The following is a 19,511-nucleotide window of genomic DNA, read 5'->3' as shown; positions in this document are numbered from 1 at the left end:
GTTAGCTCGCTAGCAGTGAGCTGGTGTTGAGGTGCGGAAAAGCCTCAAAAACACGGCTAACAAAAAGCGTTTCTTTTTCTTATACAATTTTAATTCATTTTATACATCAAAATAATATTTACAGAGAAAATTAAAAGTGTTTAACAATAATTACCGTTGGATATGAAAGGGTTCAAGTCAAGGGCTGCTGATTTACACAATCACTCGCTAACTCGATGACATCATCGCACTATTTATGTGTTAGCTGGCTAGCTACTTAACGTCAGACTAACGTTATATATTGTGGAATCAGAACTGATATTTTAAGCTAAGCAGCTTGTGAGATGAAAACAAACGATAGCGATGATGATCCAGTTTGTGATTGGCTGATCAATTTTAACATAAGCTCCGCCCACACTGCTCCGACGACGCCTCGACAAAATCAGGACGTGTGTAAAATCAGGATTGTTCTGATCCACGTACGTATGTTTATTATTTTGTGTTCTCATCAGTGAAAGCACTTTCCATCTTCATCTTCATCATCATCCACAGAGATTCCTCAGAGACACACGAAGGCAGCTTCGGTTAACGCTCAGCCACGTCAGTAAGGTTTTTACTTCTGTAATCGCCGTAAATATAAAAAAATAGTTCCCCCCATTTACGAGGCGCTGATGGTACGTTCCAGTGAGTCCGCTGCTGCTGCTGCTGCTGCTATTGAGCGGTAGAGACCATCTGTGCGGGGATGTAGGGGCCAATGTCTCCGGGTGATGAGGTGAGCAGGTGGGAGGTGTGGGTCTCGCTGGACTGGGTTTGGGGATAAAGCTCCAGACTGCTGGAGGACACTGAGGACCGGAGCACACGGGGTTTAGCTTTATCATCACAGACGCGTGTTTATTATACAGAAATCATTTCAGACGTGGTTTAACGTATAGCAGAGAGATTATTCTGAGTAGCTAACAGTTCTAGCTTCTATGCAAAGGAATTTGTTTTCTTGCTTTTCCCAGACAACTGTTTTATGGTGCTGTATTTTAAAAAATTTTTCTAATAGTGAATGGATTGATTTTGCATTAATGATACTGATTTATTTTGCTTATTAATTTATGCTTTTGAATAAAATCTCTTAAAAACAAATTTTATACAGTTATTTCATATCAAATGCTACTTTTTGATTGGTTCATGTTGAAAAAGGAAATGGATTTTGCTGTATTTTTTTTTAAACAGTGTGCTGTGCATAACTCCGCAATGCTTTCATGCATAAATTATTATTTTTTTTAAATCAGCTTCTTTAGATGGCTTTAAATCTTAAAATTGCACGTCATATAAATTTGAACTTTTTTTTTTTTATTTATAAATATCACATATATATTGGAAAGTAAATGCAGGAATACCATGAGTAAAACAAAAAGACCAAAGATTATACCTGAAATTTATATAATTATTTAATTATATATAGTTTTCTAATGTGTTTATAAACAAACATTGGATTGGATCTTTGATAATTAGGGTCTAAGATAATGCTTATGACCAATATTATAGAAAATATTATTTAAAAAAATAAAATTTTAACCGGTTTAGGACGGTCACATGATTCAGCTGATTTCTGAGGTTTAAAAAAAGTCTTTAGTAAAAATAATAATAATAATGATTAAATAAATAAATAAACAAACAAACAAATAAATAAATAAATGAATCCAAAGTGTCCACTTGGTATTCTGACCTTTTTTTTTTTTTTTTTATAACTAAAGTTTTTTAAAAAACTAATTTGGGATTTTGTGTAGAAGTTTTATAGTTAAACCAGAGACACTAGTCTAGGAAACAGTCTATAAATCAGGAATGAGGAAAATGATCTATATTAATGATTTATATTTAATTACAGTAAGTGGTTTGGTGGTGATTTACTTCTTTCCTCAAAACAGCTTAAAGAGAGGAATAAATTGGAGGAAAGTACGAAACGAAACACTTGATTAATTGGTGTTGGATTTGAAAACACTCACGTGGAGTCAGTCTTTCTGTAATAACAATGTTAATTATTATGGCTGTGTTTATAGAAGTGTTATAACGTATGTATAAACATATAGACATGCTGTATAGACGTGTTATAATGTTTGCTTAATGTATGTTTTTATTGTTCTTTTATTCTAACAATCGTGTATGGTGTGTAGTAACGGTTAGCTGAGTGTGTGTGTGTGTGTGTGTGTGTGTGTGTGTGTGTGTGTGTGTGAGACCTGGTGCTGGAGAGCTGGACTGCAGGTGTAGTGACTCCTCCTGGATCGGGGTGTTTGTGTGTTCCTCAGGGTCTGAGCTCAGCGTCTGATACACACACACACACACATACACACTGATCTCAGTGCGGTCACGCTAATGCTAATGCTAATGCTGATGCTAATTTGATGCTAATCGGAGAGTCACCTGTCGGACGGTGGTGAGATTAGCGAGGGTTCCGATGCTGCTGCTGTCGGCGATGACCATCGCCTGGGACAGGAGGCTGGAGGAGGGATACGACGTCAGATCTGTCTTACTGTACACTGAAACACACACACACACACACACACACACACACACACACACACACACACGCGTTTTTATCTTAGTGCTGTGATGATATAACCTACATGACGTACTCCTGATGAATGATGTCATCACTTACTGTGGCAGGGCAGCGGCGCCATCGTGGCCATGAACGGACTCGGAGTCATGTGACTTGGCAGCTGCTGCGTGATTGGCTGCTGGGGGGATGCGTGGAGCTGCTGCTGGAAGGTGATTGGCTGGAGCGTTGTGAACCCGCCCCCTACGTTGTTGATGACAGGAACTGTCTGTGGCTGAGTGGACGTGAGACCTACAGGGCAGAACATCAGAAAAAAATAAGGCACTCTGAGGTTCTCTAGAAGGTGTGTGTGTGAGTGTGTGTGTGTGAGTGTGTGTGTGTGTGTGTGTGTACCTATGAGCAGAGACGAGTCTCCCAGACTCATGACGCTGGGTAAGGAGGCCATGATGAGGCCCTGCGGCGAGCCGGAGTGTGTGTGAGACACGCCGTGGAGAGAGGTCAGGGTGCTAACGGGCGGCAGAGACCCTCCTCCTGATACCTGACGCGCACACACACACACACACACACACACACACACACACACACACATGGTCAAGGACGTATCCCCGGTTGTATCAGGAGAACCCTGACTCTGTGATGTTAGCGAGAATAAGAGAGCATTTGATGAAGATAATCTCACCGGTTTGTGCTGATGTGCTTCCAGAAGCGTGTGACTCGGCTCCAGCTGGATGAGACTCGTCCCCAGGTGTCCTCCATCGGCTCTGTCTCCATTCCCCACTGCCCGCACTGCCCCTACGCCCTCGCACACTACAGAGGAAGTGAACTTCAGACCTGAGACAGAGACAGAGAGAGAGAGAGAGAGAGAGAGAGTGAGAGAGAGAGAGAGAGAGAGGGAGGGAGAGAGGGAGAGAGAGAGAGAGGGAGAGAGAGAGAGTGAGAGGGAGAGAGAGAGAGAGAGAGGAAGAGAGAGAGAGAGAGACAGTGAGAGAGGGAGAGAGAGGGAGAGAGAGAGAGAAGCTCATCAGTCTGCCACGGGTTGTGTCCCAAATCACAGCGATACACTACAAACTATTCAGTGAACAGCGTTAGCTTCTACTCTGTACTATACCGCTGTGCAGTTTAGCATCTAGTTGTCATGGTAACTGAAAAACCCACGCTAGTGTGCTGTTTAGTACAATTTCGGATCACTTATTTCACTGTCATCTATATGTTTACTGACCTGTGTGTGTGTGTGTGTGTGTGTGTGTTACCTTGTGTGGGAGTGGGCGGGATGCTCTGCTCTGTCCCGGATGCTGATTGGCTGCTGTAAGGTGGGTCGAGCGCTAGTTTGTGGCGAAACGCTTCCTCTTTACGGCGATTAGCGAACCAGTTATAAACGCGAACTTCTGTCACGAGGTTCGAACCCAAACCGGCCAGCTGTGAGGGAGACACGCCCCTCTGCAAACACTCCGCTCTGAAACACACACACACACACACACACACACAATCAGAGGTGTTTAAGGGCTTTGTACACCACACACACACACACTCAGTGCGTCTGCTCTCACCGGTTACACTCCTCCACCAGTCCCTCTCTCTCCTCCTTGCTCGGGTTTTTCTGACGCTCGTAGGCCTGGAACAGGATCTGCTGCGACGCCGGGCCCCATTTAAACCGGTTTCTCCGCCCCTTCCTGTTCTCTTCACTTGACTCCTCCCCCAGAACCATTCCCCGACTCGCATTGGTGAACTCTGCAACGAAGACGTTTATGATAAATATGATGTGTGTGTATGATGTGTGTGTGTGTGTATGATGTGTGTGTGTGTGTGTATGAAGTGTGTGTATGATGTGTGTGTGTGTCTATGATGTGTGTGTGTGTATGATGTGTGTGTATGATGTGTGTGTATATGATGTGTGTATGATGTGTGTGTATGATGTGTGTGTGTGTGTGTGTGTATATGATGTGTGTATGATGTGTGTGTGTGTGTGTGTGTATATGATGTGTGTGTGATGTGTGTGTATGATGTGTGTGCGTGTGTGTATGATGTGTGTGTGTGTGTGTGTGTATATGATGTGTGTATGATGTGTGTGTGTGTGTGTATATGATGTGTGTGTGATGTGTGTGTATGATGTGTGTGCGTGTGTGTATGATGTGTGTGTGTGTGTGTATATGATGTGTGTATGATGTGTGTGTATGATGTGTGTATATGATGTATGTGTATGATGTGTGTGTGTATGATGTGTGTATATGATGTGTGTGTATGATGTGTGTGTGTATGATGTGTGTGTATGATGTGTGTGTGTATGATGTGTGTGTATGAAGTGTGTGTATGAAGTGTGTGTATATGATGAGTGTGTATGATGTGTGTATGATGTGTGTGTGTGTGTGTGTGTGTATGAAGTGTGTGTACTCACGCTGGCTGATCTCGTCCTGCTTCTTGACGTACCAGCTGTAGAGCGCGGCCCGTTTCTGGTTCTTCATGGGCGTACCTTTGTTCAGGTGCTGTGACAGGTGAGACTGATTCAGTCCCGTCGCCTCCACCACCTCCCTCTGAGGAAGATTGTGCTGCTGCATGTAGCTCTTTATCATCTTCGCCACACGCCATGGGTCCTCTCTAACACACACACACACACACACACACACACAGTGTTAAACATTAACTGCACTGAAATGAAGTGTTTTTGAAAGATACCCCAGTGATTGAGCAGCGATTATCGGGGTCCAAGCACTCCCTCACAAGTAGCACTTTTGTGTAAGGATACAAAAATACTAGAAGGCAGCTACCTGGACATATTCATATTTTTTATATCATATGTCAATGCTAACCCTGTGAAATGCCCGCTGAAAGCCAATGTTTTCCAACAAATCAAGTGAGCAATGTGAATTTGAGAGTTTTTGAGAATTAATTGTCCCCATACAAGCTCTGTGAGGCAAAGTCTGACAACGCTCCGAACCGATTTTCCTGAAGATTCAATAACATTTGAAGGAGTCGTTCATGTTTCTTGAAAAAGTAGTAAGCTGACCAGGTTTTGTGTGCCTCCAAATTATTGTTTAATTTTAGAAAAGAAGAAGAAGAAGAAACACTAAAGTACACACGCAATTGTTAAATAAATACTAAACAACAATTATTAGGAGTGTTGATTTGCTAGTTTTAATTCATTGGTGCGTATTGGTGCAAAAGTCAAGCGAGGATGCTACTCTGTTAGACACGACTGAGTGTTTTTTTACACACTGCGATGACATGGTGTGTGTTGTCCTTTACAGCGTTCTTATTAAAAAATCAGACGTGAATCTGTTTCCGACGGATACCAAAACGTCCTTACTAACGCGTCACAGTTAAACACGTCGTTAAATAAACAGAAAACACCACGCAGGCAATGTTGACAGTGTGAGATAAGGGAAGGACAGAGGGGTCAGAGTCCAGCTACACTGCTTATAACATCTGTGAATGCTGGGCAAAACTCACACACACACACACACACACACACACACATATACATACACACACACACACACACACACACACACACACACACACACATATACACACTCAGAGATACACGGAGAAATGCCTCTTCTGCGCATTTTTATCTGTGAAGCACGTGTGTATGGATGACCACAAACACTTAAGACACAAACTGATTTAGTACAATCACACGGTATCACTCACAGTCACACACACACACGCACGCACACACACACACACACACACACACACACACACTGAGCTCTGTTAATTTTAACCAGTGTGTGTTGCTCATTTATTAAAGAGAATAATGAAGAGTGTGGGTAATTAGTAACTAGAAAAGGTGGAACCTCTCCTTTATATCCCTCCATCACTGAGAGAGAGCCGAGACACACACTCTCTCACACACACATTCACTCACTCTCTCTCACACACTCTCACACACACACTCACTCACTCTCTCTCACACACACTCTCTCTCACACACACACACTGATGGAGAACAGAGGGAGACATGAGCAGGACAAAGGACAGAGCAGGTAAGAAGACATAGTGAAATAGGAATTTAGGCAAATTTAGTGTGTGTGTGTGTGTGTGTGTGTGTGTGTGAGTGTGTTTGTAGCTCATCAACGAGTGTGTGTGTGTGTCTCAGTGCAATATGGATGTATAGCATCGCTACATCTGATACAGTGACTTATCAATAGGATAGTTGTGTGTGTGTGTGTGTGTGTGTAAGTGGAGTGTCTCTCATCACAATATAGATGTAGAGAGTGACTGCGTCTGATACATTAAAGTATGAATTAGATTCTGTGTGTGTGTTGTGCAGTGTATGTGTGTGTTGTGCAGTGTATGTGTGTGTGTGTGTGTGTGTGTGTGTGTGTTGTGCAGTGTGTGTGTGTGTGTGTGTGTGTGTGTGTGTGTGTGTTGTGCAGTGTATGTGTGTGTGTGTGTGTGTGTGTGTGTTGTGCAGTGTGTGTGTGTGTGTGTGTGTGTGTGTGTGTGTGTGTGTTGTGCAGTGTATGTGTGTGTGTGTGTAAACTCACTGCAGCAGCTGCTCCACCTCAGCCCTTTGCCTAGCTGCTTCCTCTGGTGGTAGTTTCTCGATCTCCCTGAAGATGGGTGGAGGGAAGTCCGAGTCTCCGTCCTCGGAGCTCTCTCCGTCCGTCCGCTCCGCTGCTTCCATGCGGTCTGCTCCGGCGCCACCTCCCACCCCGGTTCCGGCTCGGTTCCGTTCCCTTTCCAGCTCGCTGACGGCCTGGATCAGCACTTCACGGGTCACACCGGAGCCCAGCAGAGAGCAGAGCAGTTGTTGCTGCAGAGCCGAAAGCCTGCACACTCGTCCTTCCATCCCTCGCTCATCTCCTCCCTCCATTACCCAGCTACACACACACACACACACACACACACACACACAGATCACTAGAGGAGTCTAAAGTAATAGAGTTTGATTGTTCACCGCATTTATGGTTTAGTTCAAACCTGTTTTTGGGCCACGGCTTGGTTTCATTTAGTTCTTGGGTTTTGGGCAACAGTTTGGTTCAGGTCTGTCTTTCGGGCCATGGCTTATTTCAGACCTTTCTAATTTGGTCAATTAGTTTGGACTTGTGTCTTCTGGCCCATTGTTTGATTCAGAACTCAGTCTTTTGGCTCACGTTTTGATTCAGAACTCAGTCTTTTGGCTCACAGTTTGATTCAGAACTCAGTCTTTTGGGCCACGTTTTGATTCAGAACTCAGTCTTTTGGCTCACGTTTTGATTCAGAACTCAGTCTTTTGGCTCACAGTTTGATTCAGGTCTCAACTCTTTTGGTTAAGTTTAGTGATGATTTATTTAAGTTTTCAATCTCACATTTTTGGGTCTTGTGTTCAGTCCTCATTAGTGGTTGGGCTGCAGTCTGGTTCTGCTTTACTCACTTAGATGCACACGATATGATGACTTCACAGTTTCCTCACAGTTAGAGATTAAAAATAAAGTGACATTTTAAATTCTGATTATTAAGACTGATCTTAATGATAAACGCTACACTGCTGCTACACTTGTACATTGTGTAGGTGAATAACTGTAATCTGAAAGCATGTCGTTTACATCACATGTGCTCTGAACAGCACTGTGGACTGGAGAACCGCGGATTTCGGTTTCAGTTCAAAACCAATAAAGCCCCTTAAGCAATTAGATTACACAAACATCAACATAAAAACACACACAACACAAACACACTCATTGTGTGTGAGGTTCCGAACAATCAAACTCATTGAACTAACAGGTATTTACATCAACTCTGAATTTGTCTCCACACACACACACACACACACACACACACACACAAACACACAAAATGTGGGTCACGAAGTGTCCGTGCTGCTGAATAAACACGCCATTAATAACACACACACTCTGACGATAGGAGAGATGTAAAACCGTAAGCCACACACACACACACACACACACACACACACACACAAACAGATACAGTGCTGCCTCTGTGTGTATGTGTGTGTGAACATATGGACAGGTGAACGCAGTAATCATTAATTTAGCTCCTTCCTCACACCCAAGGTCACACAAAGGTGTAACACACACACACACTCGTATTCACCTGTGTGTCTCCGTAGGCTCTGTTTATCCGTTTTAAATCTTCCAGTAAGGACTTGCGTCCACTTTTCCTAGTCTTCTCTCGTGTCTCCACTTCTGCCGGCTGTTGTTTTGCTTTCGAAGGTGATTTTTCTCGCTTTGCTCTCCCCCTCCTCCCTCTCTCTCTCACTCTCTCTCTGTCTCTCTCTGTGTCAGGCTGAACTTTGCCCCCGTCTCCCTCCATTCTGAGTTCGGGCCAGAGTGCAGAGTCTAACTGTGACCCTTAAAGTGGAAATAAGGACACACACACACACACACACACACACACACACCTTCATGGCTACAGCTTCAAACACTCCAGCTACCTAACACTACATAAATAATAATATTCTATGGTGTAATTAAAAGCAGGAGGCAACAGCAACCTAGCTAACAAAACTCCTATCTATATAAAATTTTTAACTAAATATTTACCAAGTCATTGTTTAGTGTGGAACAACAGCATCTCTCTCCACCAGGTATGCGCTATGACAGACCTCAGTATTCAACACACGTCCTGACAGGTGGTGTTTACTGCTGGTAATTACTAATGATGGCCATTACGTGGTGATTTTTCTACTTTTTGTCAATAAAGATTAAGTCAATAAATGTAACATAAATGTACAATGTAAATGCAAATGTGAAGATGGCCACTAGGCGGCGTTCACAGCTGACAGTTACTAAGATACTAAGACCTGGTAGCTATTAACGATGGGCACTAGGCGGCGTTCACGCCTGGGAGCTACTAACGATGGCCACTGGGCGGCGTTCACGCCTGGTAATTACTAACGATGGCCACTGGGCGGCGTTCACGCCTGGTAATTACTAACGATGGCCACTGGGCGGCGTTCACGCCTGGTAATTACTAACGATGGCCACTGGGCGGCGTTCACGCCTGGTAGCTACTAACGATGGCCACTGGGCGGCGTTCACGCCTGGTAATTACTAGCGATGGCCACTGGGCGGCGTTCACGCCTGGTAGCTACTAACGATGGCCACTGGGCGGCGTTCACGGCTGGTAGCTACTAACGATGGCCACTGGGCGGCGTTCACGCCTGGTAGCTACTAACGATGGCCACTGGGCGGCGTTCACGCCTGGTAATTACTAACGATGGCCACTGGGCGGCGTTCACGCCTGGTAATTACTAGCGATGGCCACTGGGCGGCGTTCACGCCTGGTAGCTACTAACGATGGCCACTGGGCGGCGTTCACGCCTGGTAATTACTAGCGATGGCCACTGGGCGGCGTTCACGCCTGGTAGCTACTAACGATGGCCACTGGGCGGCGTTCACGCCTGGTAATTACTAGCGATGGCCACTGGGCGGCGTTCACGCCTGGTAGCTACTAACGATGGCCACTGGGCGGCGTTCACGCCTGGTAATTACTAGCGATGGCCACTGGGCGGCGTTCACGCCTGGTAGCTACTAACGATGGCCACTGGGCGGCGTTCACGCCTGGTAATTACTAGCGATGGCCACTGGGCGGCGTTCACGCCTGGTAGCTACTAACGATGGCCACTGGGCGGCGTTCACGCCTGGTAATTACTAGCGATGGCCACTGGGCGGCGTTCACGCCTGGTAGCTATTAACGATGGCCACTGGGCGGCGTTCACGCCTGGTAATTACTAACGATGGCCACTGGGCGGCGTTCACGCCTGGTAATTACTAGCGATGGCCACTGGGCGGCGTTCACACCTGGTAGCTACTAACGATGGCCACTGGGCGGCGTTCACACCTGGTAGCTACTAGCGATGGCCACTGGGCGGCGTTCACACCTGGTAGCTACTAGCGATGGCCACTGGGCGGCGTTCACACCTGGTAGCTACTAGCGATGGCCACTGGGCGGCGTTCACACCTGGTAGCTACTAGCGATGGCCACTGGGCGGCAGTTTGGAAGTTGAAATAGAGCTCTTCATAAACATTGGTCTTATTACTGTAAGAAGCGTGACGTGTAGGCAGCGCGTCTGTGCAGCATTAACACACTCTGAACATCTTATTAGGGATGAGTAGTGTAGCAATCCGATAATTCTGATCTATCATTTGATTTGTGATAAAACTTTAGATATTTACCTTTAAATATTGTTTGTAATTTTGCCATTATGGACAGGATTTAATTTTTTTGAGTGTTCTTCCTGCTTCCTCATTTTTAATTCCAGGTTTGATAGTCAAGCTAAATTTGAATATAAACTTTTGTGTGTGTGTGTGTGTGTGTGTGTGTGTGTGTGTGTGTGTGTGTGTGGTGTGAGAAAATTTAATTTTTATTAAACACAACAGTAACTGATCCACTGGTGAGCAATAAATCAAACAGCATTCAAGTCCAAAAAAAATAAATAAATAAATAAATAAAAGGTTTTATATATAACTATGTGTTTATTTACACTATATACATTGATAAGTTTCCCACAGAACAACACCCATATAAATTAAATATATTCAAACGGCTTGCTGAAGTGCGTATTTGGAGATATTTACAGTGTCCTGGTAGACCGCACTTTTGACAAACACATCAAGAGCAGTGTGTGTGTGTGTGTGTGTGTGTGTGTGTGTTATCCATACGAGAGCGTGATGAAGGGTGTGTGAAGCAGCCGTACGCCGTGGCTCTCGCACGGCAGTGGTGTGTTCAGCTCCAGCGTGCTGCACTGTAAGGCCAAGCCCAGCTCTACAGGAACCTGCAGGGGGCGCTCCGCCCTCCCGTCTCCACCCTGCGCCTCAGTGGGTCTCGCTTCCGAAGCGCGGAGTGCGTGCAGACCTCCGACACGCCGGATCTCCATCACGCTGGAGCCTCCACGCTTCGCTCGGAGAGCCTGAAGAGCCTGGAAGAGGAAGAGCAGATCCACCCTGACCTCCAGCACGCCGTCCTTCCACCACACACTGTATCTACCAACAGAGGGAGAGAGAGAGAGAGAATGTTCCAGATGTATAAGCTTACTAAAGTTTAACAGAAACAGTGTGCACTTTGTGATCCGTCTCACCTCGTAGGAAGGTGGCGTTTCTCGAGCCAGGGCAGCAGCGGCTGGACGTTCAGCGGCTGTGGGCTGGAGATGTGAAGATGAACCTCGGCTCTCAGTATCGGCGCTGACCACACGTCCTCGCTCAGCACAAACTCGACCGTGGAGCCTTGAAAAACCCAAACATGATCACATTTCATACAATCAGCCATGTTCATTACTGCTTCACCTGAAAACACAAGGGGCTGCTGAATTATTTAAAAGGATAGGGGGAGGTTCTAAAAAGCATGTAACTTTTTTTTTTTTTTTTTTAATTTTATCTCATAATGCCTTTATGAGTATTTACACTGACTAATTTTCAATATAATACACGTTTTGAGAGATTACATGTCATTCTATAACAAACCACACAGGACTAAATGGTCCTGAAGGCTGAATCCCCCCTCTTGGAGAGGGAGAAATGGTACATTCTGTCCCGCGTGAACATTCACGGTTTAAATAAAAGGCGGGAAAAATCGTTGGTGGTGGCGCACGAGCAGTTAGATATTCACTGGACTGAATGGAAGTCCTGTGATTTCTATGAAGGATATGAAGGAAATAAAGGAATGAGGAGGAAAATATAATTAAACTAACAGGTTATTAATCTCTTAATAACTGTCCTGGTGTGCTCACCTGCAGTCTCCCGGCCCTGGAGGCCTTTAACTCCTCGGCAGTGGTGGCCCATCTGACAGCACCTGTACACCCGCCTAATGAAGCGGAACAGCGGCTGCTCCGGGAAAACCAGGCGATGCGGTCCATCCTTAGACATGGGTAACACTTTCAGGCGGTACATGAGGCCCCAGTCTCCGGACAGTGAGGTGACCTCGGTGTCGGTCCACGGCGCGGTGAGCTGCCCGCACTGTCCCGCTTCCCCGAGTAGCGCCCGACTCCTGACCCCCGCAAACAGGCTCCCGAGAGCGACCATAAATAAAGGTGTCATGGCAAAAAAAGGGAGACCCTAAACCTCCTAAAGTTATATATATTTTACAAGAAGAGTCCGTGAAAATTATCCAAGAGCGCGCTCCTTCACTCTTCTTCTTCTTCTTCTTCTTAGCTACAACTGTTTAACGGACAAACCGTTGGTACAAATCTCGAAACGACGTCACGAGCTCATTTGCATATCAATGACGCGATTGGGCTCATTTGCGTATCAAAACCTGTTACTGGAAGAAGGCAGATTTTCCGAGGAAAAAAAAGAAAGAAAATTAATTAATTATCAAAATATAGTGTTTGACTCGCTTATACATATGGTTTAAAAAATGTTTCGAATTTTAAAATAATAATAATAATAAAAAGTAAGAATAAAAGGCGCCGGTCGCGAGCGCTCTCTGATTGGTCGTTTTCTCAAACGCTGGCTCGTGCACGTTTCAGTAGAACTGTTTGAATCTTTTTTTTTTGGAGTCGACCCCTGATTCAGAAAACGATTCAAATCGATTCCACACGCTATATATACATTTTTAAATTCTTAATCCCTTTCTATCTTTCTTAATACGACCATGTAAAATAATCAGTGCAATAATAAATGACGAGGATCTTTACCAACTTAAGCTATCACTTATGATTCATCTATCATTTATGATTCATATATGATTCATGAACAACTGATTCATGAACATTTTAGTGATTTACTTTAAAAAGCCAAGGTTAATGCTCAGCTGCTTAGATGCTTTAGCTGTTTGTTGTCACTCTTTTATTTACTGTAAGCCATGTTTTTAATTTTTACACTTTGTTTTCTAAAGTAAAATACACCAAAGCTTCAGAGTCGACTACTTAAATCTTAGAATCAGTGAATCGAATCTCTTTGGAATCGACTCCAAGACCTTTACCTAGTAGTTAAAGCTAAGTCAGGAGCAGGAAAGTAGCTAGTATGTGCTTTAAAAGTTACTGTTTTTCTAAGCTCCTTTAAAAAAAAGAAAGAAAGAAAGAGTCTAAGAGGCTAATAAACCAAATGTGACCTCAAATTCACCATAACAAGTTAGCAGCAAGTGAGCTTATTCACTGCTAAAAGGGTTTAAAAACTAAAAAATCCAGCACAGTGACAAAAGCGTGTATGTACTGAGTGTAATCTGAGTTCTTCCCCCAGCCTGTGCAGGTTTTTTGTGGCTCTTAGGCGCCCATTTACACCCCTGTGGAGGTTTTAAATGCTCCTGCATAATGAGGCCCTTCAGCGAACAGCTTAATGCGGCCTATTCCTATTTACAACCCCCTAATGAGCCCTAATTACACTGCATGTGCACCATCACCAGCACAACACTCATTTGCAAACGAAATGACACCAGCTGAGAGAGCATAAAACTTTCTTTTTCTGACCCTGAGCACAATCAATAGCAGGTCGAGCGGGCCCGTGGGTCTGAGGGCCCCGAGGCGAGAGCGGTCCCTTCAGAATCATTTTACCTCCACTCGATAAAACACACACACACACACACATCACTACACACACATCACTACACACACAGACAAACATCACTACACACACAGACACACATCATTACACACACTGTGTAGGAAATGTGTTGCATTTCAGTGCACCAAATCACGTCTCCATTAGTTAGTGTTGTTCAGAAAGAATCATCTCATGGAGTCATGTCTTTTAGATGAACACTGAGAGCTGATTCACATATAAATGACCCGTTTTTCTTTCTTTATTTTAGATGTTATTAATCATTTCTTCATTTTCAGTAACCAGTTAAATGCTTCCATGCAAACCTTTGGTGTGAATCATGACCTGTGTGTTTGACTCTCAACCGTGTGTTCTTATAGGCAAACGTATATTAAGGTTATAGTGTTAATTAAAAGGTAGAGTAAACTCTCATTAAACAACTTTAGACGTAGTTAGCAAAAAAAAAAAAAAAGTCAAAATGTCACTAACTTTGTCTGGTTTGAGGGAAAAAAATGTCAGTGAGTCATTTAGGAGTCCCTTGTTGGTAATATCCTTCAAAAGAGACAGAATTTTCAGCTCGTTAGTGAGTTAATCTGTTTTTAAATCACAAATACTACTAATAATGGATATATTATTAGCATTATAATGCAGTATTTTTAATCCATCAGCTCGAACGAATTGAACTGATTGTTACTGGATGTCGGTGAGTTTTTACTCATCTATTTTTATTACATACCCAAGTCAAAATCATTTACACACATTAGCAGGAACCCGACAGGTTCCTGAGTCCGGGGTCAGACCTGGAAGTTTCCTGCTTTTCCCCTTGAGAGGGATTTCTGGTCCAAAAACCTCGAAATGAAGCTTAAGTGTAGTCGAGAGGAAGGGAAAGGATGGGAGGGGCTGGGGTTATTTCATCACCATGACAACAAAAAGGTCATTTATATGACCACTAATAAAATCAGCAGCATAAATTAACGAGGAAAACACGGTGACGAACTGAACCGGAGCTACACTGTGCTACATCTCAGAATAAAAGTAATAAAAACTGACTTCTGTCGTCTTGTCCATAAACCTCAACTCTGTTATTGTTATTTTTTAAACCCCTATAACCCGTAAACTTGTCTTAAAGCAGGACACTTCTTTAAAAAGTTGGTGGAAAAGGGAAATAATTACAACAAAAAAACCTAAATGAATAGCTCCAGCACTTTATTAACAACACGAATGCAACAATAACACTACATTTTGTACTACAAATATTACCTTTATTTATTATTTATTACAAATAAGCTTTAAAACATCAATATGCTTTTACACTCTCAGGAAAATAAGGGTAGCAAACTGTACTTTTCTTTTTGCCTTAATCCTTATTTCCCTTATTTTTAGTACATTTAGTGCCTATAAATGTGGACCTTTAAATATTTAAACTACACGCACAGTTGTAGGGAAAAGGTACTAAAGGTACTAAAGGTACTAAAGGTGTATGTTTGAGGGTACCACTCCAGTGACAATGAAAGGTACGGCTTAGTACCCTTTTTTTTTTTTTCCAGAAAGTGTATATGTTTTAGTAGGAAATACACACACACACACACACACACACGACACAAAATAAGAAAAATACAAAAAAGTATATCAAATAATCATAAGAATGTGGGAATGTTAGCTAGTCGTTGAGGTATTTAGCTAATATCGTCGCACTCAGTATACAGTAGGGAGTGAATTTAGACACTACGTAGTGCGTAGGGGACTTTACTTCATGCCCTAAGTAGTGCACACACACACACTAGTGCTAGTTTATTAGTTACTACACAGCTAATACACTGAACCTCAGTGTAAAGGTCATTAATAATCACAGGCATCTGTGTGTGTGTGTGTGTGTGTGTGTGAGAGAGAGAGTGTGTGTCTGTAGCTCAGAGCAGGTTGACTCCATGTTTGAGTAAGCGATGGCGAGCTTTACTCGGCAGAGAGAAGGCGCTGTCCTGGCCGTTCGGTATCCCAGAATTCCTTGCGGGGGCCCCCTGCTGGACGAAGAAGGTCTCCTGAGCCGGAGTGCGAGTGGCGTAGAGAGCACAGCTGGCGCTTCTGCAACACACACACACACACTTCAGCTTACAGCACAGGTAACACACACACACACACACACACACACACTTCAGCTTACAGCACAGCTAACACACACACACACACACACACACACACACTTCAGCTTACAGCACAGCTAACACACACACACACACACACACACACCTGATAATGGCTTCCTGCAGCATGTCCTCGTGTGAGAAGTGCGAGTGCAGAAGAGCTGTAGCTTTCACAAACAGACGATCCTGAAGTCCGGTAGAACGGCCAGACATGTTCGCTAGAACACACACACACACACACACACACACACAAACACACACACAAGCACACACACAAACACACACACAAACACACACACAAGCACACACACAAACATATACAAACACACACAATAAAATTTAGTTTCTCCTTCATAATCCTCAAAATCGGACCAGCTCCTATTGGCTGTTTCGTTCAACACTACATGTGTGTGTGTGTGTGTGTGTGTGTGTGTGTGACTCACTGGTGAGTGTGTTCTGGATGCGGTCGTAGTGGGCGAAAGTGTACGGCGCTGCGGGGATCTCGGACGGAGGTGGGATCGTCCTCAGGTGAGCTTCGAGTCCGTTCAGAGACGCCAGACTGCTGTGGTACTGCACACCCACACACACACACACACACACGCACACACACACACACCGGCACACACACACACACACGCACACACACACACACCGGCACACCCACACACACACACACACACACCGGCACACCCACACACACACACACACACACCGGCACACCCACACACAACGGCACACCCACACACACACACACACACACACACACACACACACCGGCACACCCACACACACACACACACACACACCGGCACACCCACACCGACACACCCACACACACACACACACACACACACACCGGCACACACACACACACACACACACACACACACACACACACACACACACAACGGCACACCCACACACACACACCGGCACACCCACACACACACACACCGGCACACCCACACCGACACACCCACACACACACACACACACCAGCACACCCACACACACACACACACACACACACACACACACACACCGGCACACCCACACCGACACACCCACCGGCACACCCACACACACACAAACACACACACACACACACACACCGGCACACACACACACACCGACACATCCACACCGACACACCCACACACACACACCGGCACACCCACACCGACACACACATACACACACACACACACACACCGACACACCCACACACACACACCGGCACACCCACACCGACACACACACACACACCGACACACCCACACACACACACCGGCACACCCACACCGACACACACACCAAAAAGAGCGTCAGCTGACCACACAGACTCACTACTGAATTAAAGAGAATGCACACTATGTAGTGTACTGCTGGTTGTATGTGGCTGGTTGTCATGGTAACTGGGAAACCTTTGTTCTGGAGGTTCTCAGGTGGTGTATTATATAGTGCGGTAGTACAGTGGTTTAGGACATAGCCATGGTAATACTGTACGTTATTATTCACTCTCACACACACACACACACACACACACACGCTGCTCACCACTTCCTGTTTGGCGTTAGGGTGTGTGTCGAAGCTGGGTTCCACCAGCAGCATGAGTACGAGCCCTCTGACCCGGTGCTCATACAGCAGCATGGGCTCGAGAACCACGTCACGCTCCTCACACCCCCTCACACACTCCTCCTCTCCGTCGCTCCTCCTCTCTCTGACATCACTCTCTTGCCCCGCCCCTTCCTCCTCCTTCTCTTCATCGTCTCGGAGATTCTCATCCTCACTGCTGCTGTGGTTCTGATACCCGGCGCTGACATCATCGACCTGCTCCCGCTCGCCGTCCTCAAACGGAAGCACCTCATTGGCCATGGCGTGGTCATGTGACTCGGCAGCGTCGTCTCCTTCTCCTGGCTGGCTCGCCACGCTGGAGCGAAACGACATACTCGCTAACGAGGGACACAAGCTGAAGCTCGCATCATCAGAGAGGGAGGAGTCAGGGGAGGACGTGAGCATCTGACTGGACGATGGGTCGTTGATCGGAGTGTCAGAGAGAGTGCGAGAAAGGAGGCGGGGTTTCACTGGTCGCTCAGGAGATTCAGATCTGAGGTTAAATAAATATAAATATTTATTTATATAAATATTAAATATTTAATAATGAATAAAACTGAACGTGATTGTAACGGGTTTGTACCTGCAGGACGCGGAGTTGTCCACTAGAGGGCGGCGTAGCGTGTGCAGCTCAGAAGGCGTCAGAAACACCGGCATCGTCGTTGTGCTGGAATGGGGCGTGGCCAGAAATGAGCTCCTCCCACTGGATGGCTTCTCTGTTCCTGAAATAGGAGGGCGGGGCTTATAACAGTAGAACAGTAGTTTAACCTGGTATTACAATTATGTTAATTAGCTAGCTACATAAGTAACACGCTAATAATAATCATAATAAGTCATGTACAGACGTAAAAAACCCAGAGACAATCAATCAAGGGGAAGTGAACAAAGGGAAGTGGACAAGGGGAAGTGAACAAGGGGAAGTGAACAAGGGGAAGTGGACAAAAAACAAATGAAACACGGAACACTAATTATGTAGCTGTATGAGTTTTAGCGGAGGCGGAGTTTACCTGTAGGCTGTACGTCTCTGTTTCATGCACCATCACCTTCATCGTCAGCTCTGGAGACATCTGTGTGGTCACCATTCTGCACGCACACACACACACACTTCTCTTTACTCTATACTGATGTAACGTATATAAACACATCTAAACATCTGTTCCACTCGTTTCTGTACATCTCTTTAGATTTATTAGAAATTTGCTCTATTTAAGATAATAGAAACAATAACAACACTAAGATGTAGCTAATTGGTGGCAATCACAGTGGTGCGTTTTGGTGCATTCTGCGTCGCCATAGAAACAGCGCCATAGAAACAGCGCCATAGAAATGACACGAGGGTGCAATTACTTTCTGATAATCTGAACCCTGCGGATCAGAACGAACATCTCTTTGCTCTAATACGCTCTGTGTAAGGGTACTACGTAGTGTGCATAACTCTCCAGTGTAGGGACTAGGGAGAAGGGAGAAGGGAATAGGGAGAAGGGAGAAGGGAATAAGAAATAGGGAGTAGGGAATAGGGAGTAGGGAATAGGGAGTAGGGGATAGGGAATAGGGAGTAGGGAATAGGGAATAGGGAATAGGGAGTAGGGAATAGGGGATAGGGGATAGGGAATAGGGAATAGGGGATAGGGAATAGGGAGTAGGGGATAGGGAGTAGGGAGTAGGGAGTAGGGAGTAGGGAGTAGGGGATAGGGAATAGGGAGTAGGGAATAGGGAATGGGGAGTAGGGAGTAGGGAATAGGGAGTAGGGGATAGGGAATAGGGAGTAGGGAGTAGGGAATAGGGAATAGGGAGTAGGGAATAGGGAGAAGGGAG

General features: G+C 45.0%; 3 protein-coding genes across 3 annotated transcripts in view; all 3 read right to left on the bottom strand.

Annotated features, from left to right (window-relative positions):
• Positions 1-154: 154 nt before the first annotated feature.
• hnf1a (HNF1 homeobox a) lies at positions 155-8,824 on the bottom strand. The gene is made up of 11 exons (XM_034306693.2): positions 8,564-8,824; positions 7,012-7,347; positions 4,917-5,116; positions 4,072-4,252; positions 3,775-3,977; positions 3,204-3,355; positions 2,918-3,062; positions 2,627-2,815; positions 2,389-2,504; positions 2,205-2,289; positions 155-821 (listed from the first exon to the last, which is right to left on the bottom strand). The coding sequence occupies exons 2-11, from the start codon at positions 7,338-7,340 to the stop codon at positions 691-693; spliced, it is 1,731 nt and encodes a 576-aa protein (XP_034162584.2). The 5' UTR covers positions 7,341-7,347; positions 8,564-8,824; the 3' UTR covers positions 155-690.
• Positions 8,825-10,653: 1,829 nt separating this feature from the next.
• si:ch211-170d8.2 (uncharacterized protein LOC571755 homolog) lies at positions 10,654-12,685 on the bottom strand. Its single transcript, XM_034306907.2, has 3 exons — positions 12,198-12,685; positions 11,550-11,694; positions 10,654-11,454 (listed from the first exon to the last, which is right to left on the bottom strand). Exons 1-3 carry the CDS (start codon positions 12,502-12,504, stop codon positions 11,124-11,126), a joined length of 783 nt encoding a protein of 260 aa, XP_034162798.2. The 5' UTR covers positions 12,505-12,685; the 3' UTR covers positions 10,654-11,123.
• Positions 12,686-15,472: 2,787 nt separating this feature from the next.
• The window catches only part of hps4 (HPS4 biogenesis of lysosomal organelles complex 3 subunit 2), a gene marked incomplete at its 5' end in the record, with an annotated part of 6,510 nt that continues 2,471 nt past the window's right edge, over positions 15,473-19,511 (bottom strand). Inside the window, 6 exon segments of the mRNA XM_053236340.1 lie at positions 15,473-16,023; positions 16,189-16,300; positions 16,526-16,652; positions 17,640-18,189; positions 18,280-18,410; positions 18,695-18,779. Of these exon segments, the coding sequence (XP_053092315.1) occupies positions 15,852-16,023; positions 16,189-16,300; positions 16,526-16,652; positions 17,640-18,189; positions 18,280-18,410; positions 18,695-18,779 (1,177 nt within the window).

The sequence above is a fragment of the Pangasianodon hypophthalmus genome, chromosome 8, assembly GCF_027358585.1.
Source record: "Pangasianodon hypophthalmus isolate fPanHyp1 chromosome 8, fPanHyp1.pri, whole genome shotgun sequence".
Taxonomy (NCBI): domain Eukaryota; kingdom Metazoa; phylum Chordata; class Actinopteri; order Siluriformes; family Pangasiidae; genus Pangasianodon; species Pangasianodon hypophthalmus.
Note: the sequence above shows the minus strand (reverse complement) of the source record. Positions and strands in the feature narration are given on the sequence as shown.